At 43.0% G+C, this 22,964-nt stretch overlaps 1 protein-coding gene across 2 annotated transcripts in view; it reads left to right on the forward strand.

Moving 5' to 3' along the window:
• The window catches only part of LOC122813834 (3-methyl-2-oxobutanoate dehydrogenase [lipoamide] kinase, mitochondrial-like), a 455,066-nt gene that overhangs the window by 343,945 nt on the left and 88,157 nt on the right, over positions 1 to 22,964 (forward strand). For both annotated transcript variants that reach the window (XM_044086365.1, XM_044086364.1), the window contains one exon: positions 6,130 to 6,203. In XM_044086365.1, coding sequence (XP_043942300.1) covers positions 6,130 to 6,203 — 74 coding nt within the window. The remainder of the gene's footprint in view (positions 1 to 6,129; positions 6,204 to 22,964) is intronic.

The raw sequence follows: 22,964 nt of genomic DNA on the forward strand, positions 1-22,964 counted from the left end.
TTTTTCCAAAAGGGATGACTATACATTTTTTGGCATTTAGTTTAAGGCCGTGACCACGGCACCAGTTGTCCGTTTCAGTGAGGCCTTTTTGTAGGAAGTGTGTGTCTGCTGGTGTATCAACTATAGTGCTTAGTTTGCAGTCATCTGCGAACTTTGTCAGCCACAGCCCTCCCATGTTTGCTTTAACATCTGAGAAATAAATGCCGAGCAAGAGGGGTCCCAGGACAGATCCCTGTGGGACACCACTTGTGACTGGCTTTGAGTCTGACATTGCTCCAGCGATTTTAACTTTATGGGTTCTGTCCTTTAGCCAGTTTGCAACCCATCTAGTGACATAAGGGTTTACTTTTAAGCTGTTTAGCTTATCTATGATGCCTGAGTGGGGTATTGTGTCGAAGGCCTTAGCCAAGTCCAGGTATGCTGTATGGACTGCTTTGCCCTCATCAATGGCTCTAGTGACTGTTTCGAAAAAGTCAACCAGGTTTAAAAGGCAGGATCTGCCCTTTACAAAGCCGAACTGGGTGGGGTCAAGTGTCCGTAGGTCCCCTATGTCTCTGTTTATGAGTTCCATAATGATTCTTTCCATAGCTTTGCAGACCCAGGGTAGTTAAGTTTATGGGGCGGTAGTTTCCAGGGTCTGTAGAGGCACCCCCCTTGTGTAGTGGGACCACTGTTGCTGTACGCCAGTGTTCAGGTACATATCCCGAAGTAAGGATAAGGTTAAATAGCATTTTTATGTGTGGGTTTAGCTCCTCTTGGAGTTCACGTAACACGCACCCCGGGATACCGTCAGGTCCCATTGATGCTGTGTTTTTTGCTTTGTTTAGGGCGGTTCTCACTTGGACATCTGAGATGACAGGGGGATTACATTCAGCTGGGATAAGTATTTCTTCTTTTGGGGGTGAAGGAGGGGAGAAATTTGCACTGAGCCTGTCAGCCAGAATGTTAGCAATATCTGTGGGTTCAGTGTATTTTTTGTTGTTGTGAACTAACTCTGAACATATCTGAGGGTTTCCGCCCAGGTTTCTAACATAGCTGAAGAAGGCTTTGGTGTTATCTTTAGTGTCCTTAGCGATTTTTCTCTCAAAGTTTGCCTTGGTTGTTTTTATGAGAGAACGTAGTTTTCTGCTAATGTTGATCAGAGATGTCTTCCCTTCATGGGATTTCGCTCTGACGTGCAGTAGCTTCCTTCTTTTGTTATACAATTTGTTTATGGCTGAGGTCCACCAGACAGGACGCTTACATTTGGTGGAGAGCGACTTGGATTTGTTTGGGATTGCATGATCCATGCATTCTTGGAGATGTCCATAGAAAGCATTTGTGAAGGATTCGGCATTGTGGGATGTGGTATCCACTGGCACAGTGGGCTTAAAGGATACCATCTCAGTCTTAAGAAGAGTGAAGTCTGCTTTTGAGAAGTTTTTCACTGTGGTCTTTTGTGCTGGGGGTGGAGGTGGGATATGTATATCCAGGGTGATTAGTTTGTGGTCAGACCTCACTAGTGAGGGGTATACTTCTGGTGTGGAGCATTTTGTCCCCATGTTTGTGATGATCAGGTCGAGTATATTATCTCCCCTAGTGGGAGAGGTGACTAGTTGTTCCAGTGCATTTGAATTTATGAATTCCAGGAACCTTTGGGCTAGGGTATTAGGGCTAGAATAATGTACCCAATCTATGTTTGGGTAGTTGAAGTCTCCCAGTATGATGGTATTTTGTGATACATTCATATCCTCCAATGTCTTCAGGAAGGCTGAGTGGGGTTCTTGAGATTGGGAGGGTGGTCTGTAACATGCTACCAGTTGTATAGCAGTTTTGCCTATGGTTAGTTGCACCTGTATGGTCTCTGATGCTTCATGTGTTGCTACTAACCTGGAGGTGTGGGTGTCCTTTATGAATATGGACACTCCCCCTCCCTTTGTGGTTTGGCCCGGGTTTTGGGGCCGAAAAGCATGATACAAGGTATAGCCTGGTAGCGCTGGGGTGCTCTCAGGAGCTTTGAACCAGGTTTCAGTTACTGCACAGACGTCGATGTTCTCCATGCTGAGGAGTGCATCAAGTGCCTGCATCTTGAGATTTAGACTTCTGGCGTTGAGCAGCATTACCCTTAGTTTTTTTGTTTCTGAAGGTTTATGAGGGCTTGACATTTTGCCAGGTTATCACTTAATAGCAGGAGGTTAACCTTAGAGTAGTTCCTGAATATTCCAGATTTAGCTGCGGTACCAGGTTTTATTTTTACTTCAAAGGAGACCATTTTGTGTTCTGACCTTACCAGGGAAGACATTACAGTAGGGGGTGTGCAGCACTCTCCTATATTACTGAGGACCAGATCCAGTATGGTTGCACCCCTGGTTGGTGTATTGACTATCTGGTTCAGGGAGTTTGTGTTTACAAAATCCAGGAATCTATGTACCTGTACGTTTGGTGTTGTGTAGGATTCCAAGTTAATAGTGTGGTAATTAGTCACCCATGAATATGGTATTGGGTTGGATGGTTAGTGTTTCTAATAAGTTTAAATACATTGTATGGATTGCAAGGAAGTGGTATGGGATTTTGTGTATGGTGATTTGAACATGGAGCAACTCAAGTGCATTGTTCTGTTTGACGAGCCTTGTTTGACAAGCCCTGAAGTATATTTATTTTTGTTGTAAATAGAGACACCTCCACCTTTAGTCCCTGCCTGTGAAGTAGCTGTTCTAAATCTGTGGAAGGCATTATAACCTTGCACTGTTGGTGTGCTCTCCACAGCTTTAAACCATGTCTTAGTGACCGCACAGACATCAGCATTCTGTATGGTGAAAAGAACTTTTAGAGAGTGAAGTTTTTAGACACCTAGCATTGAGCAGTGTAATACCTTTAGATTTTCTTGGTTTTGATTTGCTATATTGGAAGTACTTTCACTTTGGCATTGTCTAAAAAAGGCACTATGGGAGGAAGACAGTGTTTTAGCTAATATTCGAAAGCCTAGCGGGGAGAGGTGAAGACTATCCCCTGGCAAAGCAGCATGGTCTGTTGACTATCTCCTTCCATGCTGACAAATATTGCACCCCCCCCCCCCTTAGAGTGACACCAGAAACTAAGCCAATTATTAAAATCAATCATCTTTTGTTCATATTGTGGCATCATCCTTGGAGAAGGTAAAATGCTGTTCACTGCTAAGCTCATACCAGCTTGAGACGCACATTCCGAGAGCTACATGATGTCTCTATTTCAAATAGTATAGGGAGGTGCATCTCAGGTCATCTACTCCCACATGGACTATGACTGAGTCATATTGGTACTTGTGGTCCCGTGACCTGACGCTTAATATGACGGATCCTAGTCTCTGATAAGCAACTGATCATGACTTTCTCTTTACTCCGCCTGATGAGAGGGACATCAATGTCTCTCACACCAGAGTCTCCAGTGACTAGAATGTTGGATTGTGTGGTGGCTTGCCTTATGGGTTAGAGGTAGAGGCTCTATGTGTTGATGTGGGTGTTGTTTTGAAAGAGTGCATTTGAGGTTGCTGAGGATATGTTATGTGTACTTCGTCTAGGAGATCTTTGTGGTTTTGGAAGGTTGTATTGGAAGTGCCTCAGTATATGTGGGTCTATATGTCTGCTTTGAATTGTGTGTGATGGGTACAGCATGTGTACTACTGACAAGCTTATTGACATTAATTGTACTTTTATGTGAGGGCTTTGCCATCCAGTGACATTGTGTAAATACATCTCTCACATACCATATCAGTTTGTTTGAGAATTAACTGGTTGTCAGTAAACATGAGGCAATTTCTACATTGCCTTAGGATGCCCATATCCACCAAGCTGGTAATGGAGAGAGTGGGAAAGTTCATATCCATGGCAACAAACCTTTTTTATTGATTAAAACAGTTGCAGTAAGAATGTCAGTCAATGTCAGGAGTATCTGGTTTGCAACTATAGGGACAGTGCTTGTCACTGCAAACGAGTTGTTCTGTGTGCAGCTAGGTATTGGAGAAATTTCAGTTGTGCTTTGACAGGAAAAAATGTCACTCAAGGTGTCTTGAGTCTGTACAGAGCACTGCCAAACACTTGAGGGGGAAACTAATATGTAGACCCTGATAATTTAAGGATGACGTATTTAGCCAGATACCCTGAAGTTAGAAACAAATCAAACAGTACGTACTGAAAACAAAGAATTAGCTTATCAAAAATGATGAAAAGAGGGGAGTTGCATGTATGGCTACTGTCTCAATACTACTAGTGCTAGTCTCACTGCAGCTTCACTGTGCTGGGATACAATGCTCCTTTGCTTCGTCTCTCACCAGAAGCAAAATTTTAGCACCATTCCCAAGATAAGAAGCAGGCCACAACTTGTTTGGTGATCCACAGTCTTGTCCCAGATGATGTGAGGGTCTGTAGGCTTGTTGTAGCCTTTTCCTGATAAATGCCTTGAATAGCATCCAGACCAATCAGGAACATTAAACACAGACACTCATTGTCCAACCAGAAATGGTCAGGAATCAGTGCACTCTGCTCCTTCTCTTACCAGGAGCAGAAAGACTGGGGGGGGGGGGGTGATAGTCTTTGGACTTTATTGACTCGGCTTTGAGTTAATGTCCTGTGGTTACTGCAGAAGAAGATGTGTGTGTAATTGTCTCATCTCCTTGGTGGAATGGTGGGGGACTGTTCTGCAGTTCACGAGTATTTTGTTTTGAGTGACTTCTTGAAGTCAGTTTTTGAGGCGTGGGAGAGTCTTGAATCCAGAAGTTGGAAATGACATTTCTTTAAACAGTGCCTTGCATTGGGCTGTTTGGCCAGGAACAGAATAAGTGTACGTATTACTGGCCTTTCATTGCATTGAAGTTGTTTTCATATGTAGTTTTGTGCTGTGGTCCTGGACCTTTGTAATGTTTGATGTTACATTTTCATCTTGATTCATTAATGCTAAATAACATCAGTGGAAGGCTTAAACATTTTGCTCATCCACTGCTGATTTGATGGAGTAGTGTACCTTTTGTGTTCAGGTGTGCTGAACCACTAAGACCTGTAAGCCTTAAAATCTGTTTGTTGCACCAAGCTTCTGTAAATGTTTTCATACTCTTCTCCATATTCTGATTCATATTGATTTTTAAGTTATGAAAAATTACTTTGTGCATAGTTTTTGTTGATATTCACGATGAGTCAAAGCTTCTACTGCATTGTTTTTATTAGTAGTTTGCTCTGTTACAGTCTGTGCGTACGTCACAGCACTTGGTTGCTTAAGCTCAGTGATGCATTTTCCTAATATCATGCCTAGTTTATGTGAGCTGTGTCTTAATATAAAACTGTGTGATATTTTTGTGCCTTGGTGACATCACCATAGGGAGAGAGTTTGTAGACATCATTAGACTACAATGGATACAGTCTTGTGCAATTGCAGTGGTACATCCATAGATGTCTATGGACACTGAAGCTTACACTAAAGCCCTGTACAGTCACTTGCATAAGTTTAGGAATAAAGTTTACCAAAGGCAAGTGAAAGCTCTAGTGATATCAACATAGAAAAAAAAAGATTATGAAGGATTTTATCATAAAACACGCTCCGTACTTTTATACTGTTAGCAGGGAGAATGCGTCACTTCATAATAGGCACCACATGCTGTAGTATAAAAGGTAAGTGAATAAATGTGAAGAAACCCTTTAATGTCCTCATCCTAGCAGCAAGTATACATATATATATATATATATATATATATATATATATCAGCAGACCTCTTAATCCTTTCCATTAATTAAAGTGATTTGCATGTGTGGAACCCTCGCATCCTTAGCAGCAGTTTGGGATCTGTGGCTGCCTAATCTGTTCCTCTCATGAATTTCAGAGGTATGTGCTTCAAACCAAGGAGTTGCCATGTTGCTATTTTTTAATGACATGCATTGTAATGTGATTGAAAAAAAAAAAAAAAGCTGAGTAAAGAAGCTGGAGAAAAACCTGTTGTCGACAATGCTTTTTTTTCTAGATCTTTAGCATGATTTGTAAACATTACCAAGTAAATATAGTACATTTTTTGGTGGTGGGGTTGTAAGTTAAAGTGCATAGCTGAATCAGTTATACAAAAGAAGATAAAAGTGGATGAAAATTTAAAAGAGCTGAAGTTGGTCTAAAAAATATATTTCTTTTCTACAGCCTGATTATGTTGGGATAATTTGCACCCGTCTGTCTCCAAAAAAGGTAGTTGAAAAATGGGTGGACTTTGCAAGGTAAGTGGCTTAAACAACCATTTAGGCTAGTAAACTAAGAACATTAGCTAGTGGGTTCTTGAATTGTATTACCATACCAGACGCTTCTCTCCATGACCTTAAAATACACTGAGGCTTGCTTCATCACTTTAATTCTAACTTGTAGGTACCAGGTCATAAAGGTAAGTTTTGGATAACACAGCAGAAAAGAAACTTTGTTGTCAAAATAGCTCAGTTGGGAGATCAATCCTTAGTACTTTCTCTGGTCAAAGAATTACTGCTGGAACCTGTTACCTGTTAAACCACCAGCAAAAAAAAAAAAAAAAAACAGAAATATCCATCCACTGAGCTCCTTTGACTGGTCCTGAAAAGCCCCCCCCCCCCCCTTTGATAACAGTTCTTCAGTGTAGCATTATGTGCAGTTAGACTACCCTTGTCTCTCCTGCCAACCTTGTTGACTTGGGTCTCTTGAGGCAGTGCAGTAATTGCCTCATGCACACTGACAACCCTTTACTAACAACTCACTCTAGTACGAAGTGCAAGAGATGTATCTACACCAGGAATCTTGAATCCATGCACTCTTGCATATGAAACAGTAACACTGAAGAGGTTGTCAACCCACCCACCACTACTCATGCACATAGTATCACTACTCATATACATAGTATGCATCCAACACATCATCATAAGTGGAGGTTCTCTCAAAAAAAAAAAAAAAAAAAAAACAAACTTACTGAAACACCAGGGAGCTCCAAAACACAAGACTGCTATACTGCTATAACTAACACCCATAGCACTTAACACTTCCCACAGCACCCATGACACACAGTAACACCAGTGTCTCACCTACGATACCTGTAAGGCATAACACTCAAAAACCAAATATTCTTGCCACTGGAGACTCCATAGTGAGACACACGAATGTCCTACTCACCAGGTTGGACAAAGAGAAAGTCACAGTCAGCTGCCTGTCCGGTGCCAGGATGCGTCAGATCATGCATGCACTCAGGTCTCTCAGCAACAAGTACAGTTATGACTGTGTCATAGTTCATGTTGAATTGAACATCCTGAGACGTACCTCTCTGGACTATATGAAGAGAGACATGATTGAGCTGAGTGTGTGTCCCAGGCAGCATATTACCCTTGCCTAGAATAATGCCACAGTATAAACAAAAATGATTGATTTCAATAACTGGCTTAGTTTTTGGTGTCATTCAAAGAGGATTCAGTTTCTATTTGGCTGGGAAGCCATGGTCGACAAACCTCGCTGCTTTGCAAGAGACAAATTGCACCTGGCACCACTAGGCTTTCAGCTGCTGGCAAAGGCTCTTGCCTTCCCCATAGTGGCTTTTATAGGCAAGATCTTGAAAGCAAACTTGCCGACATAAAATTTGTCAATCAAAATAAAATAAGGGTCATGTTGCTAAATGCTAGGATCTTAAACCAAAGACTACACACCCTGGAAACACTTCTGTCACTGGAAGATGTAGATGTCTGTGCGGTCACAGAAACTTGTTCAAGGCCTCCGAGAGTACCCTGGCATTGTAAGACTACAATGCCTTCCACACCTTTAGACCGTAAAACGAACGGGTAAGAACCGAGGGAGGTGGTGTTTCTATCAATATTAGAGATAAATTCACCTCCCATCTGGTTAAACTGAACAACTCCATGGAGTTACTCCTAGTACAGGTTACTGTGGGTAAGACCCCCATTCAAGTCATAGCCAGTTACAGATCCCCCTCCATGGGTCATGACATGCATGAAGCCTACTTGACCAAACTGGAGTCAATCCAAATATTCCCGAACACTCTGGTTATGAGGGATTTCATTTGTCCCACTATCAACTCAGAAGCCCACGCTTACCCGAGCTTGCTAGTTTAAAAGTTCCTTGACTTTAACTCAAGTCTGTTTGAAGTGAGGAGCAGATCCATTGCTGCAGCTGTCAGACCCTCCAATAAATCTGACCACAAATCAGTCATCTTCAAGCTGGCACTAACACCAGAACTCTCAAAGGGTGAACTCAGACTAAAAAAACTTCACCAAGGCAAACTATACCCTCCTAGGTGAGGGCATAAATGCATACCAAGCCCCTCCCCCAGCTGGAAGTGGTAACTACACCGAAGCTTACACTAAAGCCCTGTACAGTCACTTGCATAAGTTTGTAGACTTGGCTGTATCCATAAGAATCAAAAACAGAATCCCAAGTAAAAACAAGCCACCACGGTGGACATCTAGCATCAAACAAACTTTACAATAAAAGCAAAATGTTGCTGTCCAAAAAAACAAAAGTGAGGCCCCAGCAATGGAAAATCACCCTCTTTACCCTTAACAGGCAAATAAGACAAAATATCAAATCCTGTAAGGGCTCCTTTGAGAAAAACTTAGCAAGTACAGCCAAGGAATAATCATAAGGCCTTTTACAACTACTTACGTAGCCTAAAAGGTAGGACCCAAGCATGCGCTGAACTAGTGACTAAGGGTATCACACACACTGACCCTACAGAGATAGCAAACCTGCTAGCGGATAGGTTTTGTGAAAATTTCACTCCCTTATTCCCTCCAAACATATCACAAATCCCCACCCCCACCCTGCATATCTGAAGAGCAGGTCATTGAGGCCTTGTCCAAGGCAAAAAAAACACATCCTCTGTGGGATTAAACGGCATCCCAGGCTATCTTCTAAACAGGCTAAAACATGAACTACCATCACCATTAAGTACCCTCTTCAATCATGGCTTAACCACAGGCTTTGTTCCTGTGGAATGGAGAAAAGCAACAGTTATTTCCTCAACAAAGGTGGCCTAGCAACAGACTCGGGGAATTACAGACCCATTAGCCTGACCAGCCTTATCTGTAAGGCAATGGAACATATCATTATGGATCTCATAAAGACATAGGCGACCTCCAAACCCCCGGTCCAACCCAGTTCGGCTTCAAGGGCAGCTCCTGCCTGTTAAATCTAGTGGATTTCTTCAAAAATGTGACTGAGATCATTGATGAGGGTAAATCTGTGCACACAGCATACCTCGACTTGGCAAAGGCTTTCAACACAATCCCACACTCAAGCATTACCGATAAACTTAGCAAACTGAATGTAAACCCCTTTGTAGTAAGATGGTTGCCAAGTGGTTCACAAACTGGACACACACTGTCAAAGTGGGTGACTCCACATCAACCAGCAGATCTGTCACCAGCGGAGTGCTACAGGGATTGGTGCTGGGCCCCCTACTGTTTGGTATGTACTTCTCAGAAGTTCAGGTTAAAACTAAGGAGTTGTGGCTGGCCAAGTTAGGGACAAGTGCAAACTGGGTGCAATTATTGAATCCCCAAAGGATGTCCTCACTCTTAAGGCAGGATAGGATAGCCTACACCCTTATGAGCTGGAAATTGCTGGTTGAAGGCCTATTGTGTCTGTTATTCTGAAGTGTCATAGTTCTGACTTAAGCACTTGGGTTCCAAAATCTGTTTTACATTAGGAATATTTGTAGTCTAGACTCTTGTGGTGGGAGAGTGTGGTCTGCACCCTTCTAAACTGTGAATTACTGCTTTATTTAAACTGTTTGTTTTGCTATTGTGACTGTGATTTTATGCACTTTGAATTTCTAGTACTTCTTCACCATGTAGCATAGGCCAGATTCAGACTTGCTGAATCTAGACTGTTTGGTATCACTTTAGCATTAAAACCAGCTCTTTACTGTGATACTGAACGATCTGAGGCGTTTGTTGATTCCAACTAACTGTAAGTTCCTATTTTTGCTCTTATATTGCACTTTTAATTTGTATTTGCATTCCACTGTCTGTCTGAATTGTCTGGTATGTTTTTGCCACATTTTACTGAATATTGTACTGATTCAGCTTTAATACAGCGTAGTTCCAGGTTTGCTGTTTCTGGGTCTGTTTTGTATCTTCTGAGCATCAAATTCAAGCCATCTTTGTTGATGAAGGCTCTTCTGCACCCTTGTGGGAGGAGAATGCTGTCTGGATCCCATCTAATCGAGGGCAATTGGACTAGAGCTCAGAGAGAGCGTCCTTATTGGCTAGTTTGAGTTACAGGGGTTATTTCTTGTTTTATTTAAGCCCTGCATTTGCACTTGTTTGTGCGTAGCACACCATTGTGCACTGCCACGTAGCATTGGTTACTGTTGGTGGTTGTAGAAGCAAATGTTTTGCTTGTTAAATTTTCCCTTGGCACTTTGCTTATGGTCCTTGTCTCAGAGGTACCAGTACACCTTTCCCCCCCACTAACCATTCCTAAGTGCAACCTCTTTTCCTGACCATGTACATTTACCCAGTACTATGGACGGACAATTTCCCACAGTTTCTCTAGCCAGCTTGATCGACATGGGCATCCTGAGGCAGTATAGCAACTGACTCATGTTCAACGACAACCCTCTACTCCTAGTCCACACAAACTCAACATGTGAGAGAGGCAACTATATTAAGAACTTTGAATCCATGCCCTCTCGCATACCAGTCAGTACGTATGACAATGAGTGGGTTATCAGCATGCATACCTCACCTCTTACTCCACCCAAACCCACATCACACATATGCAGAGGTCCTCACCAGAAACATACCTAAACATCAGAGACCTCCTCAACACAAACACCAGCACTCTACACATAATACTTCCTCTGCAGAACACAGTACACATAATGGCTCATGCACCAGTGTCTCACCTCTCAAGCCCTTAAGGCAAAACATACAACCAAACATATTAGTCATAGGTGATTCCATCATGAGACACACAGATGTCCTTCTCACCAGGCTGGATAAGGAAAAGGTCGCTGTCATCTGTCTGTCAGCTGCCGGGATCCACCATGTCACATATGCAGTCAAGTCTTTCAACAAGTACGGTTATGACTCATTCATAGTCCACGTTGGTATGAATGACTTGAGACGTACCTCTCTGGACTATATGAAGAGAGACATGACTGAGCTCTCGGACTGTGTGTCTCAGGCAGTTATGTCCCTAGCCTTAAGCAGCATTTTATCTTCACTTAGAATGATGCCCCAATACAAACAGAAAATTATTGACTTCAATAATTGGCTTAGTTTATGGTGTCATTCTAAGGGATGACGTGTCTGTCAGCCTGGGATGACATGATCAACAGACCTCAATGTTTTGCCAGAGATGGTCTTCATGTGTCACGCCTGGCATTTCAGCTACTGGCTAAAGCTCTTGCCACCCCATAGTGCTTTTTTAGGCAGTGTCTCAAGGACAAAATTCCCCATTGTAAAAGCTCCATCTAAAAACAACATCAAGGTTATGCTACTAAATGCTAGGAGTCTTAACATGAAGCTGCACTCACTGGAAGCAGTCCTTACCTTGGAAGAAGCAGACATTTGTGCAGTCAAAGATACCTAGTTCAAGGCTGTGGAGAGCACCCCAGCCATATCGGTTACACCTTCTTCCATATGTTCAGACCACAAACTGAAGGTGTAAAATCTAAGGGAGGTAGTATATCAAGATTCATTAAAGATAAATACACCTCCAGATTGGTTAAACAGTATGATTCCCTTGAGATACTTCAGGTGCAATTAATTGTTGGTAGGACACCTATTCAAGTCATTGACAGCTACAGGACCCCCTCCATGAATCAGGACACCTACTCTGCCTATTTGGATCTACTTGAGTCTGTCGAGATGCATCCAGACACCATAGTTTTGGGTGACTTTAAGTACCCATCCATTGACTGAGTAACTTACTCATGCTCAAAAGGTTCCTCAACTTCATTAACTCCAGTGCCTTGGAACAGCTGGTTGGCACCCTGGATCTGATGCTTATCAATATGGAGGACCACTGTAACACCCCCACTGCGAGGTCTTCCCTGTTGAGATCTGACCACAGATCAGTCTCATTTGAAGTAACTATCACACCTGATCTCCCACCCCCAGCAGCAACTAAACTAAAAAAAACTTCTCCAAAGCAGATTATAACTTCTTACAGGATGGTATAAATAGCTTCACTGCACCTCCCCCCTCAGATGGAACTGGCAACTATGCCGAGTTCTACACCAATGCTTTATACAAATACATGTATAACTGCATTGACTCAGCCATATCTGCTAGGACCAAAACAAGCTCTTCAAGGAAGAGTAAACCTGCCTGGTGGACAACTGCCATTAACAGGCTTTACAATAAGAGGAAGAAATTGCTGTCTAAGAGTAAGAGGGAGTGAGTTCTAAACCTGGAAACACACCCTTCTCAACTTAAATAAGCAAGACTTCTTGTGAAGTCCTCCAAAGCAAACTACAAATCCAAATTTGCTTCCTCGACTTAGGACAGCCATAACATATTCTTCAGTTACATCCATAACCTAAAAGGAAAGGCCTAGATTTGTGCCAAACTGGTAGTTAATGATACCACATATACTAAGCCTGTGGACATGACTAACCTGTTGGCTGACAGATTCTGTGAAAACTTCACTCCCCTGTCCCCCGCCTCTCTTACCCCATGACATCCCTACCTTGTATCTGTAAAGAATAGATCATAAACACCCTCTCTAAGGCCAAAAACACAGCATCCGTGGGACTTGATAACATCCCACGCTGTGAATCCTACATGGGCTCCAACAAGAATTAGCAACACCATTGGGCACTCTTTTCAATCATATTCTAAGCACCAGCTTCATCACAGCTGAATGGAAAATGGCCACCGTTATTCCCTTGCACAAAGGCGGTGCTTCCACTGACCCCAGGAACTATATACTTTTCTGCAAGGCCATGGAGCAAATCATAGTGGACCTTATCAACAGATATAGGTAATCTCCAAACACTTGACCCTACTCAGTTTGGATTTGTCAAAAGGAGAGTATGTCTGTTAAACCTGGGGGACTTCTTCGAGACAGTCATCAAAGCCCTGGATGAGGGGAAATCTGTGCATACAGCCTGCCTAGGCTTAGCCAAGGCCTTTGACACTATCCCCCACTCAGGCGTCATTGACAAACTCACCCAGCCTAGATATCAACCCTTATATCATTAGATGGGTCCCTAACTGGCTCACTGATAGGACACATGTAGGCAAAAAGGGGAATCCACCTCCAACAGCAAGCCTGTAACCAGTGGTGTTCCACAGGGATCAGTCCTGGGACCTCTACTGTTTGGAATCTATTTCTCTGAAGTACAAGCAAAAACTAAAGGCTGCGGCTGAGAGTTTGCTAATGACTGCAAACTGGCACCTGACATAGAATCTCCAGTTGATGTCAGCATCCTACAAGAGGGTCTTACACAAACAAATGATTGGTGCCAAAGTCATGGTCTTAAACTCAGTGCAAAAAAATGTATTATTGTCCCGTTCGGTAAGAGCGATGTTCCTACTAAATATCACATCAATAGCAACACTAGTAACTGCTTGGCCATCCTGTTGAACTTTGCCCCTTACCCTCCCATGGTTGTGTAATCTCAAAGTTGTTATATTTAGTTAGGGGGGTGTGGGGGGCAAAGCCCCCCAGATGGGTGGGTTTAGTTTAGTTTAGTTTTTTTTTTTGGGGGGGGGGGGTCGCCAAGTGGTTACTTACCTCAGGTCTGAATGTCAGTGTTTTGGGTGTCTGTCTTCTGGTTTGTCGGTGTATTCGTCTCGGTGAACTGAATGTCAGCGATGTAATTTTTCGGGTAAATAAAGTAGATTTAGTACAACACCCTTTTTGGTATGTACCTTTCCAAGCATCTGCATTAATTGGAGAGACCACAAAGGTTCCTCAAAAGGAAAATTCAAGGTCTTTCCTAAGCATCTGTCCTATGTGGATTGTTTGATCTCACTGTCACTTAATTCTGTTTCATACAGACTACTCAAAGACGATCTCTGCCTTGAATATAAGGCAGTCTCTGCCCTGCTTTATTGGAAATGTTGCATATCCTTAGGTCAAATGATATATGGGTTATTCACGCTAAAGACCTTAACCTGGTATGTGACATTAATAGAACCTGCTGGAAGGACAGCTTAGTCTCCCAGAGGTTACCACATCTTTGGAACAGACTCCCACTTCATGTCAAACAGAGCACCTCATTGGCTGTCTTCAAATGTAATATGGATGACTGGATGGGTAACCGTAAATTCACCCCAAGGGTTCCACCTGTGTCCCTCTTGGACAGGGGCAGTAGGAGCTGATCATGGAAATAAGGGTAGAACTTGGCTAGGATTGTAAGGGCCCTAGGGCCATTTGCCTAATAACTTCCTTTGATCCTATGATCCCATGATCCCATGTTAGTATAGTCCAGGATGGTCTTACCCAGACCATCCCTGGTGTCTTAGTCACGGCCTCAAACTGAATGCAGAGAAATGCATCATTATTCCCTTTGGCAAAAACAGTGTCTCTTCACACTATCAAATTAATAAAAAATACACTAAGTACGCATGAAGTGGTAAGGGATCTGGGATCACAAGTAGACTGCGACCTTATGTGTGACACCATGTGTCTTCTGTAGTAAGTAAGGCTTTCTACGTAGCATATTTGATTAGTAAAGGCATCGCCTTGAGAGCAAAGGAGGTTATAACTCCTCTGTCCTCGGCACTAATCTAACCCATAATTGAATGTAACGCCCCGTTCGGTAGTACCATACAAAGCATCTGCAGCAATTGGAGAGACCTCAGAGTTTTCTAACAAAGGAGATCAAGGGACTCCAGCACATGCTTTACACAGACTGACTAAAGTCCCTAAACTCTGTATGGTATAGACTTCTTAGGAGAGACTTATGCCTGGCTTATAGTAATCTCAGACCCAAACCTAATACACTTGCTGCATGTCTGTAAATCAAAAGGAACTTAAGCTACCCATTCCAGGGACCTAAATATGGTTTGCGAGTTAAATAGACATGCTGGAGGGACTGATTTTGTTCCATGTCTTTGGAATAGGTTGCCTGTTCATGTGAAGCAGAGCACCTCTATGACACAAGAGGAACCTGGACGAATGGATAGGGCACCGTAAATTCTTAATTGGGGTAGCGCCCACAACCCTCCTGGACATGGGCAGTCATTACTAAATGCAGTCCTGGGTACTGAGTAGCATATCTAAGGCATTACATTGGGATGAATTGGCTAGGCTTGAAATTAACTATGGGTCGATAGCCTAGTAAACTCTTATGATATGTCCTCTCCCCAGACAAAACTTGGTTCTTATGGCAGACACTGACATAAAAGAGTGAAACAATACTAATTTCATGAACTTTAGTCATACTTTGACCTAGGAATGGGGTCCATTCTCGTCATGGTATTAGAAACCCAAAAGATTTTGAGAAATTAAAAAGGGACAGACATTGACATAGTGGGCTGCTGACCACTGACATTATGATTTTTCCACGGTAGATGTACTTCCAGGTTGCTCAGTGGTTTAATGGCCATTTTCGTATGTTGAGAACATTGTGAATTTGGAAATATTAATTTATTACTTTATGCAAAATAGAGAAGCAATTAATTTTATACGTATATATGCCAAAAGATGAAAGAAGCATATCAGAATGAAACGGGTGGTGTAAAATACACTGGAGGTGAAGTGAGGCACTGTAGTCTGTGATTGTCCGCTGATGAAGTTGATAGAATCCCAGTCTGATAAATCTCAGTTAAGATCAGAAATTGAAGTATGCTGGGTCAAACTGATGGATGCAGGTAAGAATGATTCACTGAAAGTGAATGAGCAATTTGCATCTTACTATGGAATGTATGACCAGATGAGCTGACATGGTGGAATTCATAAACTTGCATGTGGCTACTACAGAGTCTGTGCAAAAGAGAATCCGAGAGTTTTAAATACTTCTCTTTCGTCACTGACCTAGAGGAGTTATGGTAAAGTAAGGTCATTTCTGCAGAACATTCCTATTGTTTGCACACCTGAGAAAGAAGAAAACTAAGACTACTGTGTGTGTCTATCCATCTATCTATAGATATATATTTGATGTGAAGTTCTATCTTGTCATTCTTTCTTACAGATGGGTTCAGAGCCGATCCTCGGCTCCGAGTTGGCCTACTACAAAGCTCAAGGTTTACAGACAGCTCGAGGCCAAGTCCCTATCCCATGATGCACCTAGAGTTACCTCAGATCTAGTTTGCCGCTGCAATAGAATGGAGGCTCCTTGCACAGCACGGGCCCATATTATTTCTTTTTCCTCAAACTATTTAGGAAAACTGTTATTTAAAAAAATTGTTCTAAAGATATTTTAGTTAGTTTTGATAATGTTTCATAGTGATTGCCTTTATAGCTCGTTAGTAGAGATATTTCTTCTCTTTTTTGGCCTTGTTTTTTCTATAGGCCTTTAAGATTCCCTTTCCCTTTGGTGTGCTTTAAAACCATTCTATAGGTAGTTAAATAAGTAGTTATTGAGTGTGTGCATGTGTTTTTTTTGAATAGTGTAGTACATTGTTATTCAGCCCATTTGTTATTTAGGGCTTACTTCTTTATCTTAGCTTTAGCTTAACTTTGCTAATTGTTTGGGTGTGTCTCTTTATAGTACAGTACATTGTTGTTTGTATACTGTATTTTATGAGTATGGGTGACAAGGATAAGCATCCTAAGTCAGGATTTAAAAAGTGTCCAAAATGTGGGCAGAAAATGTCTGTCACGGATAGTCATGTTAATTGTGTGTATTGCCTTGGAGCCCTGCACTTACAGGAAAGCTGCTCCATTTGACATTCTTTTTCATCAAGAGTTCTTCAGGAGCAAAAAAGAAAACTCATTGATCGAGGACTTCTTAAACCATTGTTTCAGGAAGCTTTGAGTGACCAGGGTACATATAGCAAGTCATCAAAGTCTTCCAAGGCTTCCGCTTCTTCGGAAGTAAAAAAAAAATGTAAAAAAAGAGTCAATGTCGGCTCCACAGCCCTCAGAGCTGAGCGTCTTGTCTTTTCGGAGCTGGTCCCCAGTCCTAGAACCAGTGTCCGAAGTTCTTAAATCTCCTATTCTACAATCAGTACTTCCAGCCCATTTATCTCGGTCCTCGATCAGCCTGTCAGACTTGGATGTGGATCGTGAGGTGCAGATGTTGCTACAGGCACCGGCGTTCGCTAAATCTTTGTTGGCTCCTACCCAGGTGGTTTCGGAGCCTAAAACTGTATTGCCATTGACTTCTTTTCCTCCTCCGAGTCGTACCGGTCCTTTGGAGCCGGAGGAGTCTGGCCTGATGATCGTTGAGCCTCCGGAACCGATGCCTGTTCCAGTGCCATTGGTTCCATTTACTCGGACTTCCACTGCGCCGATCGAGGAGTCTAGGAGCCGACACTCTCCTGTCGGATCCAGGGAGAATAGTCGGACTTGCATCTCTGTTCCAACTTTGCCTCTCGGGGGCCTTGGCTCGGATGAGTCCAGCTCCTACTTCCAGTTCAGAGCCGACTGTGTTGGTGCCGAGGGGATCGGTGGTTTCTTCGGATCCAGTGGTCCCTTCTCATCGGAGCAGTGGTGCCTTTGAAGCCATGAGGAGAGTTATGTTTCCCAAAACATCCACGACTTCAGGTCCGACTACCTCCTCCCCAAAAGTGCCTGTGTCTACTTCTGCCTCACAGATCCTTTCTAAACGTAGAGACCCTGAGCCTCAGGAAGCCCCATTGGGTGTCCCCTGCTCTTCTGAGACATCACCAGAAGTTCCCACTGATGAGGTTCCCAGGAAGAGAATCTGTAAAAGGAAGCATTTAGACTCCCCACAGGAGTCTCTCACATCCGATACCGACTTGGATGAATCAGAAAGGTCCCCACGGTCCCCCTCTACGGATATCTCATTTGCTGAGATATTAGAATTCCTTAGGCAGAGGGGTGATTGGCAGTCCACCAACCCTACTGAAGATGAATCAGTTTTCCAGAAGGCTTTCGGGTCTCAACCCACACCTCTTGGGTGTGTCTGCCCTTCGATGAACGCATGGAGCTGGTCTCACGAAGGGCGTTGGAGTCTCTGGACACCATGGAGCCTGTCCCTCGGAGGCCTAACACATTTATTTCTGCCCCCCAAGATAAGTCTTTCCTTACCAAGGGAGTGCCAGTTGATGGCGGCAGCCACCAAAAAAGGAGATGTCGGAAACTTCTTCCTCTATCCATCCTCTTAACAGAGATTCTAGGATCATGGCTAGAGACAGGAAGTGCACGTACAGTTCAACGACTTTTGCCTTGCGTTCACTGAACTATCTCACTCATTTTATGAGACTGCAAAGAGATCTTCTTAAAGAGCTTGAAGATGCTCTACAGGGTACAGTAGCTGCAGGAGCTTCAGACAAAATCGCCTACCAGCTTGCTACCCTCAATTCCATAGTGAACTTGTCCATGTGTCTCATTTCATATGCAGCTGATGGAACAAGTAGGGGCAGTGGGTACAGGAATTGCTCTCAGGAGACATTCCTGGATACGCATGTGTTCCTTCATGGAGCCCTTTAGGTCATCATTTGTCAACATCCCTTTTGATGGCTCATCCCTTTTCGGGCCCAAAGTTAAGGAAACTTTGACCAGATGTGAGCAGGAAGGAAAGACTCTGTCTGCTGTCGGAGTCCATTTTTCCACCCCTACCAGACCCTACCCCAAGGGTCAAAAGGGAGGAAAGATGTGGTTCCGAAAAGCCCAAGGAGCCTTTCTGGACACGTGGTGAACCCTCCTCCAGGGGCAGAGGAGGGGGTAGTAATAGACGATGCCCTTGCGGCAGAGGGGGTCTACAAAACCAGGACAGAGACCAGTTCTTTGGGAAGCCCTACCAGCGCTCCTGAAAGGAGGCCCAACTGTCCTACTCTGGAGACAGTCGGGGGTCGCTTATCTTTGTATCCAGATGCCTGGCTGAAAATAGCAAACGACAGCTGGGTACAAAGTATAGTTTCCAGAGGATATTTCATTCCTTTCGCCACTCCTCCTCCATTCACAACAAAAATCCTGAACATTCCACCCAGTTACAGGGAACAAACAACAATAGAGGTCCAAACGTTGCTAAGAAAAAGTCATCCAACCAGTCTCAGCAGACCAGACAGGATCCAGAACTTACTCAAGATCCTTTTTAGTTCCAAAAAAGACAGGGGACTGGAGACCTATTTTGGACCTCAGCAGACTAAACAGATCTGTAAAGAAAGAGAAGTTCCGGATGGTCGTGCTTCAGTCGATACTTCCCTTTTTAGGGAAAGACAACTGGAAGTGCTCAATAGATCTACAGGATGCGTACTACCATATAAAAATGGCCAGCTCATCCAGGGATCATCCGTGCTTCCTGCTGGGAGCCAATCATTACCAGTTTTGAGCCCTGCCCTTTGGTCTCACTACAGCCCCAGAGTGTTCACCAAATGTATGGCAGTGGTCACGGCTCACCTGAGGCGTTTAGGATTCCAGGTGTTTCCGTACTTAGACGATTGGCTCCAAACCGCCACCACCAGGCATCAGCGAATACAAGCCAGGGACACTACTCTTATTCTTTACAGTCACCTGGGCATTACAATAAATTCAGAAAAGTCTGCCTTGTCGCCATCCCAACATATAGTTTATATCGGAGCAGAATCGGACACCACCAGCACCACTTTGAGACTTCCAGCAGAAAGAGTGTTATTACTTCGTCAGCAGGTCCACAATATCATATCCAAAGACAAGTCTCCAGCATCAGAAGCGCAAAAATTGTTAGGCATGATGGCAGCTGCAGTACTAGTGGTACCGTTGGGTAGCATGCACATGCAGATTCTGCAATGGTTGTTATTCACTCAGTGGTTTTACCACGAGCTCCCAATGTTTCATCTCATAATGATTACAAACACATGCAAAAAGGGTCTTCAGTGGTGGTTGACCTCTCTTCATGTAATGATAGATTGTCCTTTTGTCCTACCCCCACTAGCGGCCATAGAGACCACGGACGTTTCCCTAATAGGGTGGGGGGGCATTTTCAGGAAAGAACAGCCCAAGGCACATGAACCGAACAAGAGACACATCTGCATATCAATGTCCTAAAGATGAGAGCAGTACTTTTGGCATTGCAGTACTTCCAGGACTCTCTTCCTCGCGGAAGAATTGCGATTCAGATGGACAACATGTAGGTGGTCTGGTACTTGAACAAGCAAGGAAGAACCAGGTCCTATCACCTTTGTTGCGAGTCCCTAAGAGTAAGGCAGTGGGCTACATCCACCCAGCGCTTTCTGTTAGCAACGCACATCCCAGGGAAATCCAACGTGATAGCAGACAAACTGAGCAGGGCAATTTTGTTGCCTCACAAGTGGTCCCTCAAGAAAGAGATAGAGGAGAGAATTTTCTGCAGGTGGGGCCAGCCTTGCTGTGACCTTTTGCCAACCACATGAACACAAAATGCAGAAGCTACTTTGCCCTGATTCCCCCTCTGGGAGAAGCCCCAAGGGACGCACTCGTACACGATTGGCCTCTTGGTCTCGTATATGCATTCCCACCAATTCTGTTGATTCCCAAAGTATTGCAGAAAGCAAAAGCCATGGGAAGGACCATCATTCTAATAGCCCCTCGTTGGCCTTGTCAGATTTGATTCCCTTTCCTTCGATTTCATCTGTTGGAAGAGCCTTGGATTCTGGACCCAGTTCCAGATCTTTTGACGCATTCATCGGGGGCTCTTCATCCTTCTCTTCAGTCCGTGATGGCTGCTCCAATTCACAACATAGCCAGGTTCCATAACCTCTCGAATTAAATGCAACATATATTGCTATCTTCTCATAAGTCCTCTACTAGGAAGTTATACCTTAGCAAATGAAGATTTTCTATATGGGCTTCTCAAAATGACATTGATCCCTACCAAGCCCCTATTTCCTCCATATTAGAGTTTTTGACTATGCTGCTCAATAAAGGAGCTGCAGCAGCAACAGTTTGGGTACAACTTGCCGCTATCTCTAATTTTCACCTTGGCTTTGAAGGATTAAACATAATGTCTTACAAGCTATCTAAAGCCTTTCTCAAAGGGACCTTTCATCTCAGACCACCTGTGAAATCCCCTTATACCCCATGGAATTTAAATGTTATGCTTTCACGTATTATTCTTCCACCTTTCGAACCACCTTCCTCATGTGATCTAAAATACTTGTCATGGAAGACTATCTTACTAGTAGCCATCACATCTGCTCGTAGAGTGTCAGAGCTACAGGCCTTGTCCATAAAGCCTCCTTATTTGATTTTTCATGCTGACAGAGTGTCTCTGCGAACAAATCCTTCATTTTTACCCAAAGTTTGTACTGAATCTAATCTTAACCAGATCATAGATTTGCCAGTGTTCTTTCCCAATCACACCAACAATTTAGAGTATATGCTGCACAAGTTTGATGTTCATAGACAGCTCAGATTTTACTTGGATAGAACAAGAGAGTTCAGAAAATCAGAACAGCTTTTCATTTCCTTTTCAGATTCCAGAAAAGGTATGCCAGTGGCAAAAACAACACTGTCTAAATGGTTATCTGACTGTATCTCATTTGCTTATTCAGCTGCCAATATGCCCTTACAGCACAAAATTAAGGCTCATTCTACCAGAGCAGTATCCAGTTGTTCTGCTTTTTCTGCTAGGCTTCCTATAGACGTTTGTGCAGCACCCAGTTGGTCAAGACGTCATACCTTTATCACTCATTATAAAGTTGACAGGGCCTCCTTTGGGTCTACTGTTCTGAAAAACATACTCCCGTGAGCCACCCGAGAAAGATGATGCTTGGGACGCTACCCATCTGTAAGAATGAACGAGGTAGAAGAACTTCACATAAAGAAGTTATGTACTCACCATAATGTTCCATGTGAGTTGTTCATCTCGCCTTCATTCTTGCTTCCCACCCTCCTAACCCTTCCAGGGTTTTTCCAGGACCAAGATGCTAGTTTTATCCTGGTTGCTCAATCTTTCTATGGGTTTCCTCATAAAGAATGATAAGAATGGCACATGGTATTATTATACGCAGCAAATAAGATCTGAGGTAACTCTAGGTGCATCATGGTATAGGGACTTGGCCTTGAGCTGTCTGTAAACCTCGAGCTTTGTAGTAGGCTGACTCAGAGCCAAGGATTGGCACCGAACCCATCTGTAAGAATGAAGGTGAGATGAACAACTCACATGGAACGTTATGGTGAGTACATAACTTCTTTTTTACGTATACGTATTTATGTATATGTAATAAACAAACACACAATTGTATACAGATATATATGTGTGTGTGCAGTCAGCCAGTTACTTGATGTCTGTGCTTGTCATGGAGTGTTCAGACCCGATTACCATAACAAGAATGAAAAACAGAAGAACGTGCAGTTTCGATAAGCATAAGCCTCCGCCACTATGGAGTATACTGGAAAACCAGTATACTGCTCACATAATCTGCTTTAATATTAAAAAGTAAAGGGAAAAATAGCTCAGTAGCATCGCAGTTTGTATGAGAACCAAACTGTAACTTAACAGGAGACTTTGTTCTAACATTCATGTAGTATTTTAGCAGTAGAAGGCACTTAAAATGCATTTCAAGTAATAAATACTATAAAATGTCACGTAAAATGACAAATAAGTGCAGACTAGCAATGTAAACCAAGCTGACTCACCTTCACAACTTCAATTAAGAAAAAGAAAGGACGCTACCATCCTGCCAAATAAGAAGTAAAAAAGCCCAACAATACAAAGTACTTTGTAGATAAAAGTACAGAGTACATCTCAACAGTAAATGCATACTAATCATAATTTGTGATTTCATCCAAGCATATAAATCTGACATAAGTGTTGAAATGAGAAAACTCACCAAAACTGATTTACTTACCTCTGAAACACTTGTTCTGTCCCTTACATTTTAAAATCATCTGTCTGATAATTTAAATAGCAAGTCATGTAATCTTTAAGATATAGTAAAATTTCCCCCTTAGAATTGTCCCTC

This window comes from Protopterus annectens, chromosome 10.part0 (assembly GCF_019279795.1).
Source record: "Protopterus annectens isolate FY-2018-M chromosome 10.part0, PAN1.0, whole genome shotgun sequence".
Taxonomy (NCBI): Eukaryota; Metazoa; Chordata; order Ceratodontiformes; family Protopteridae; genus Protopterus; species Protopterus annectens.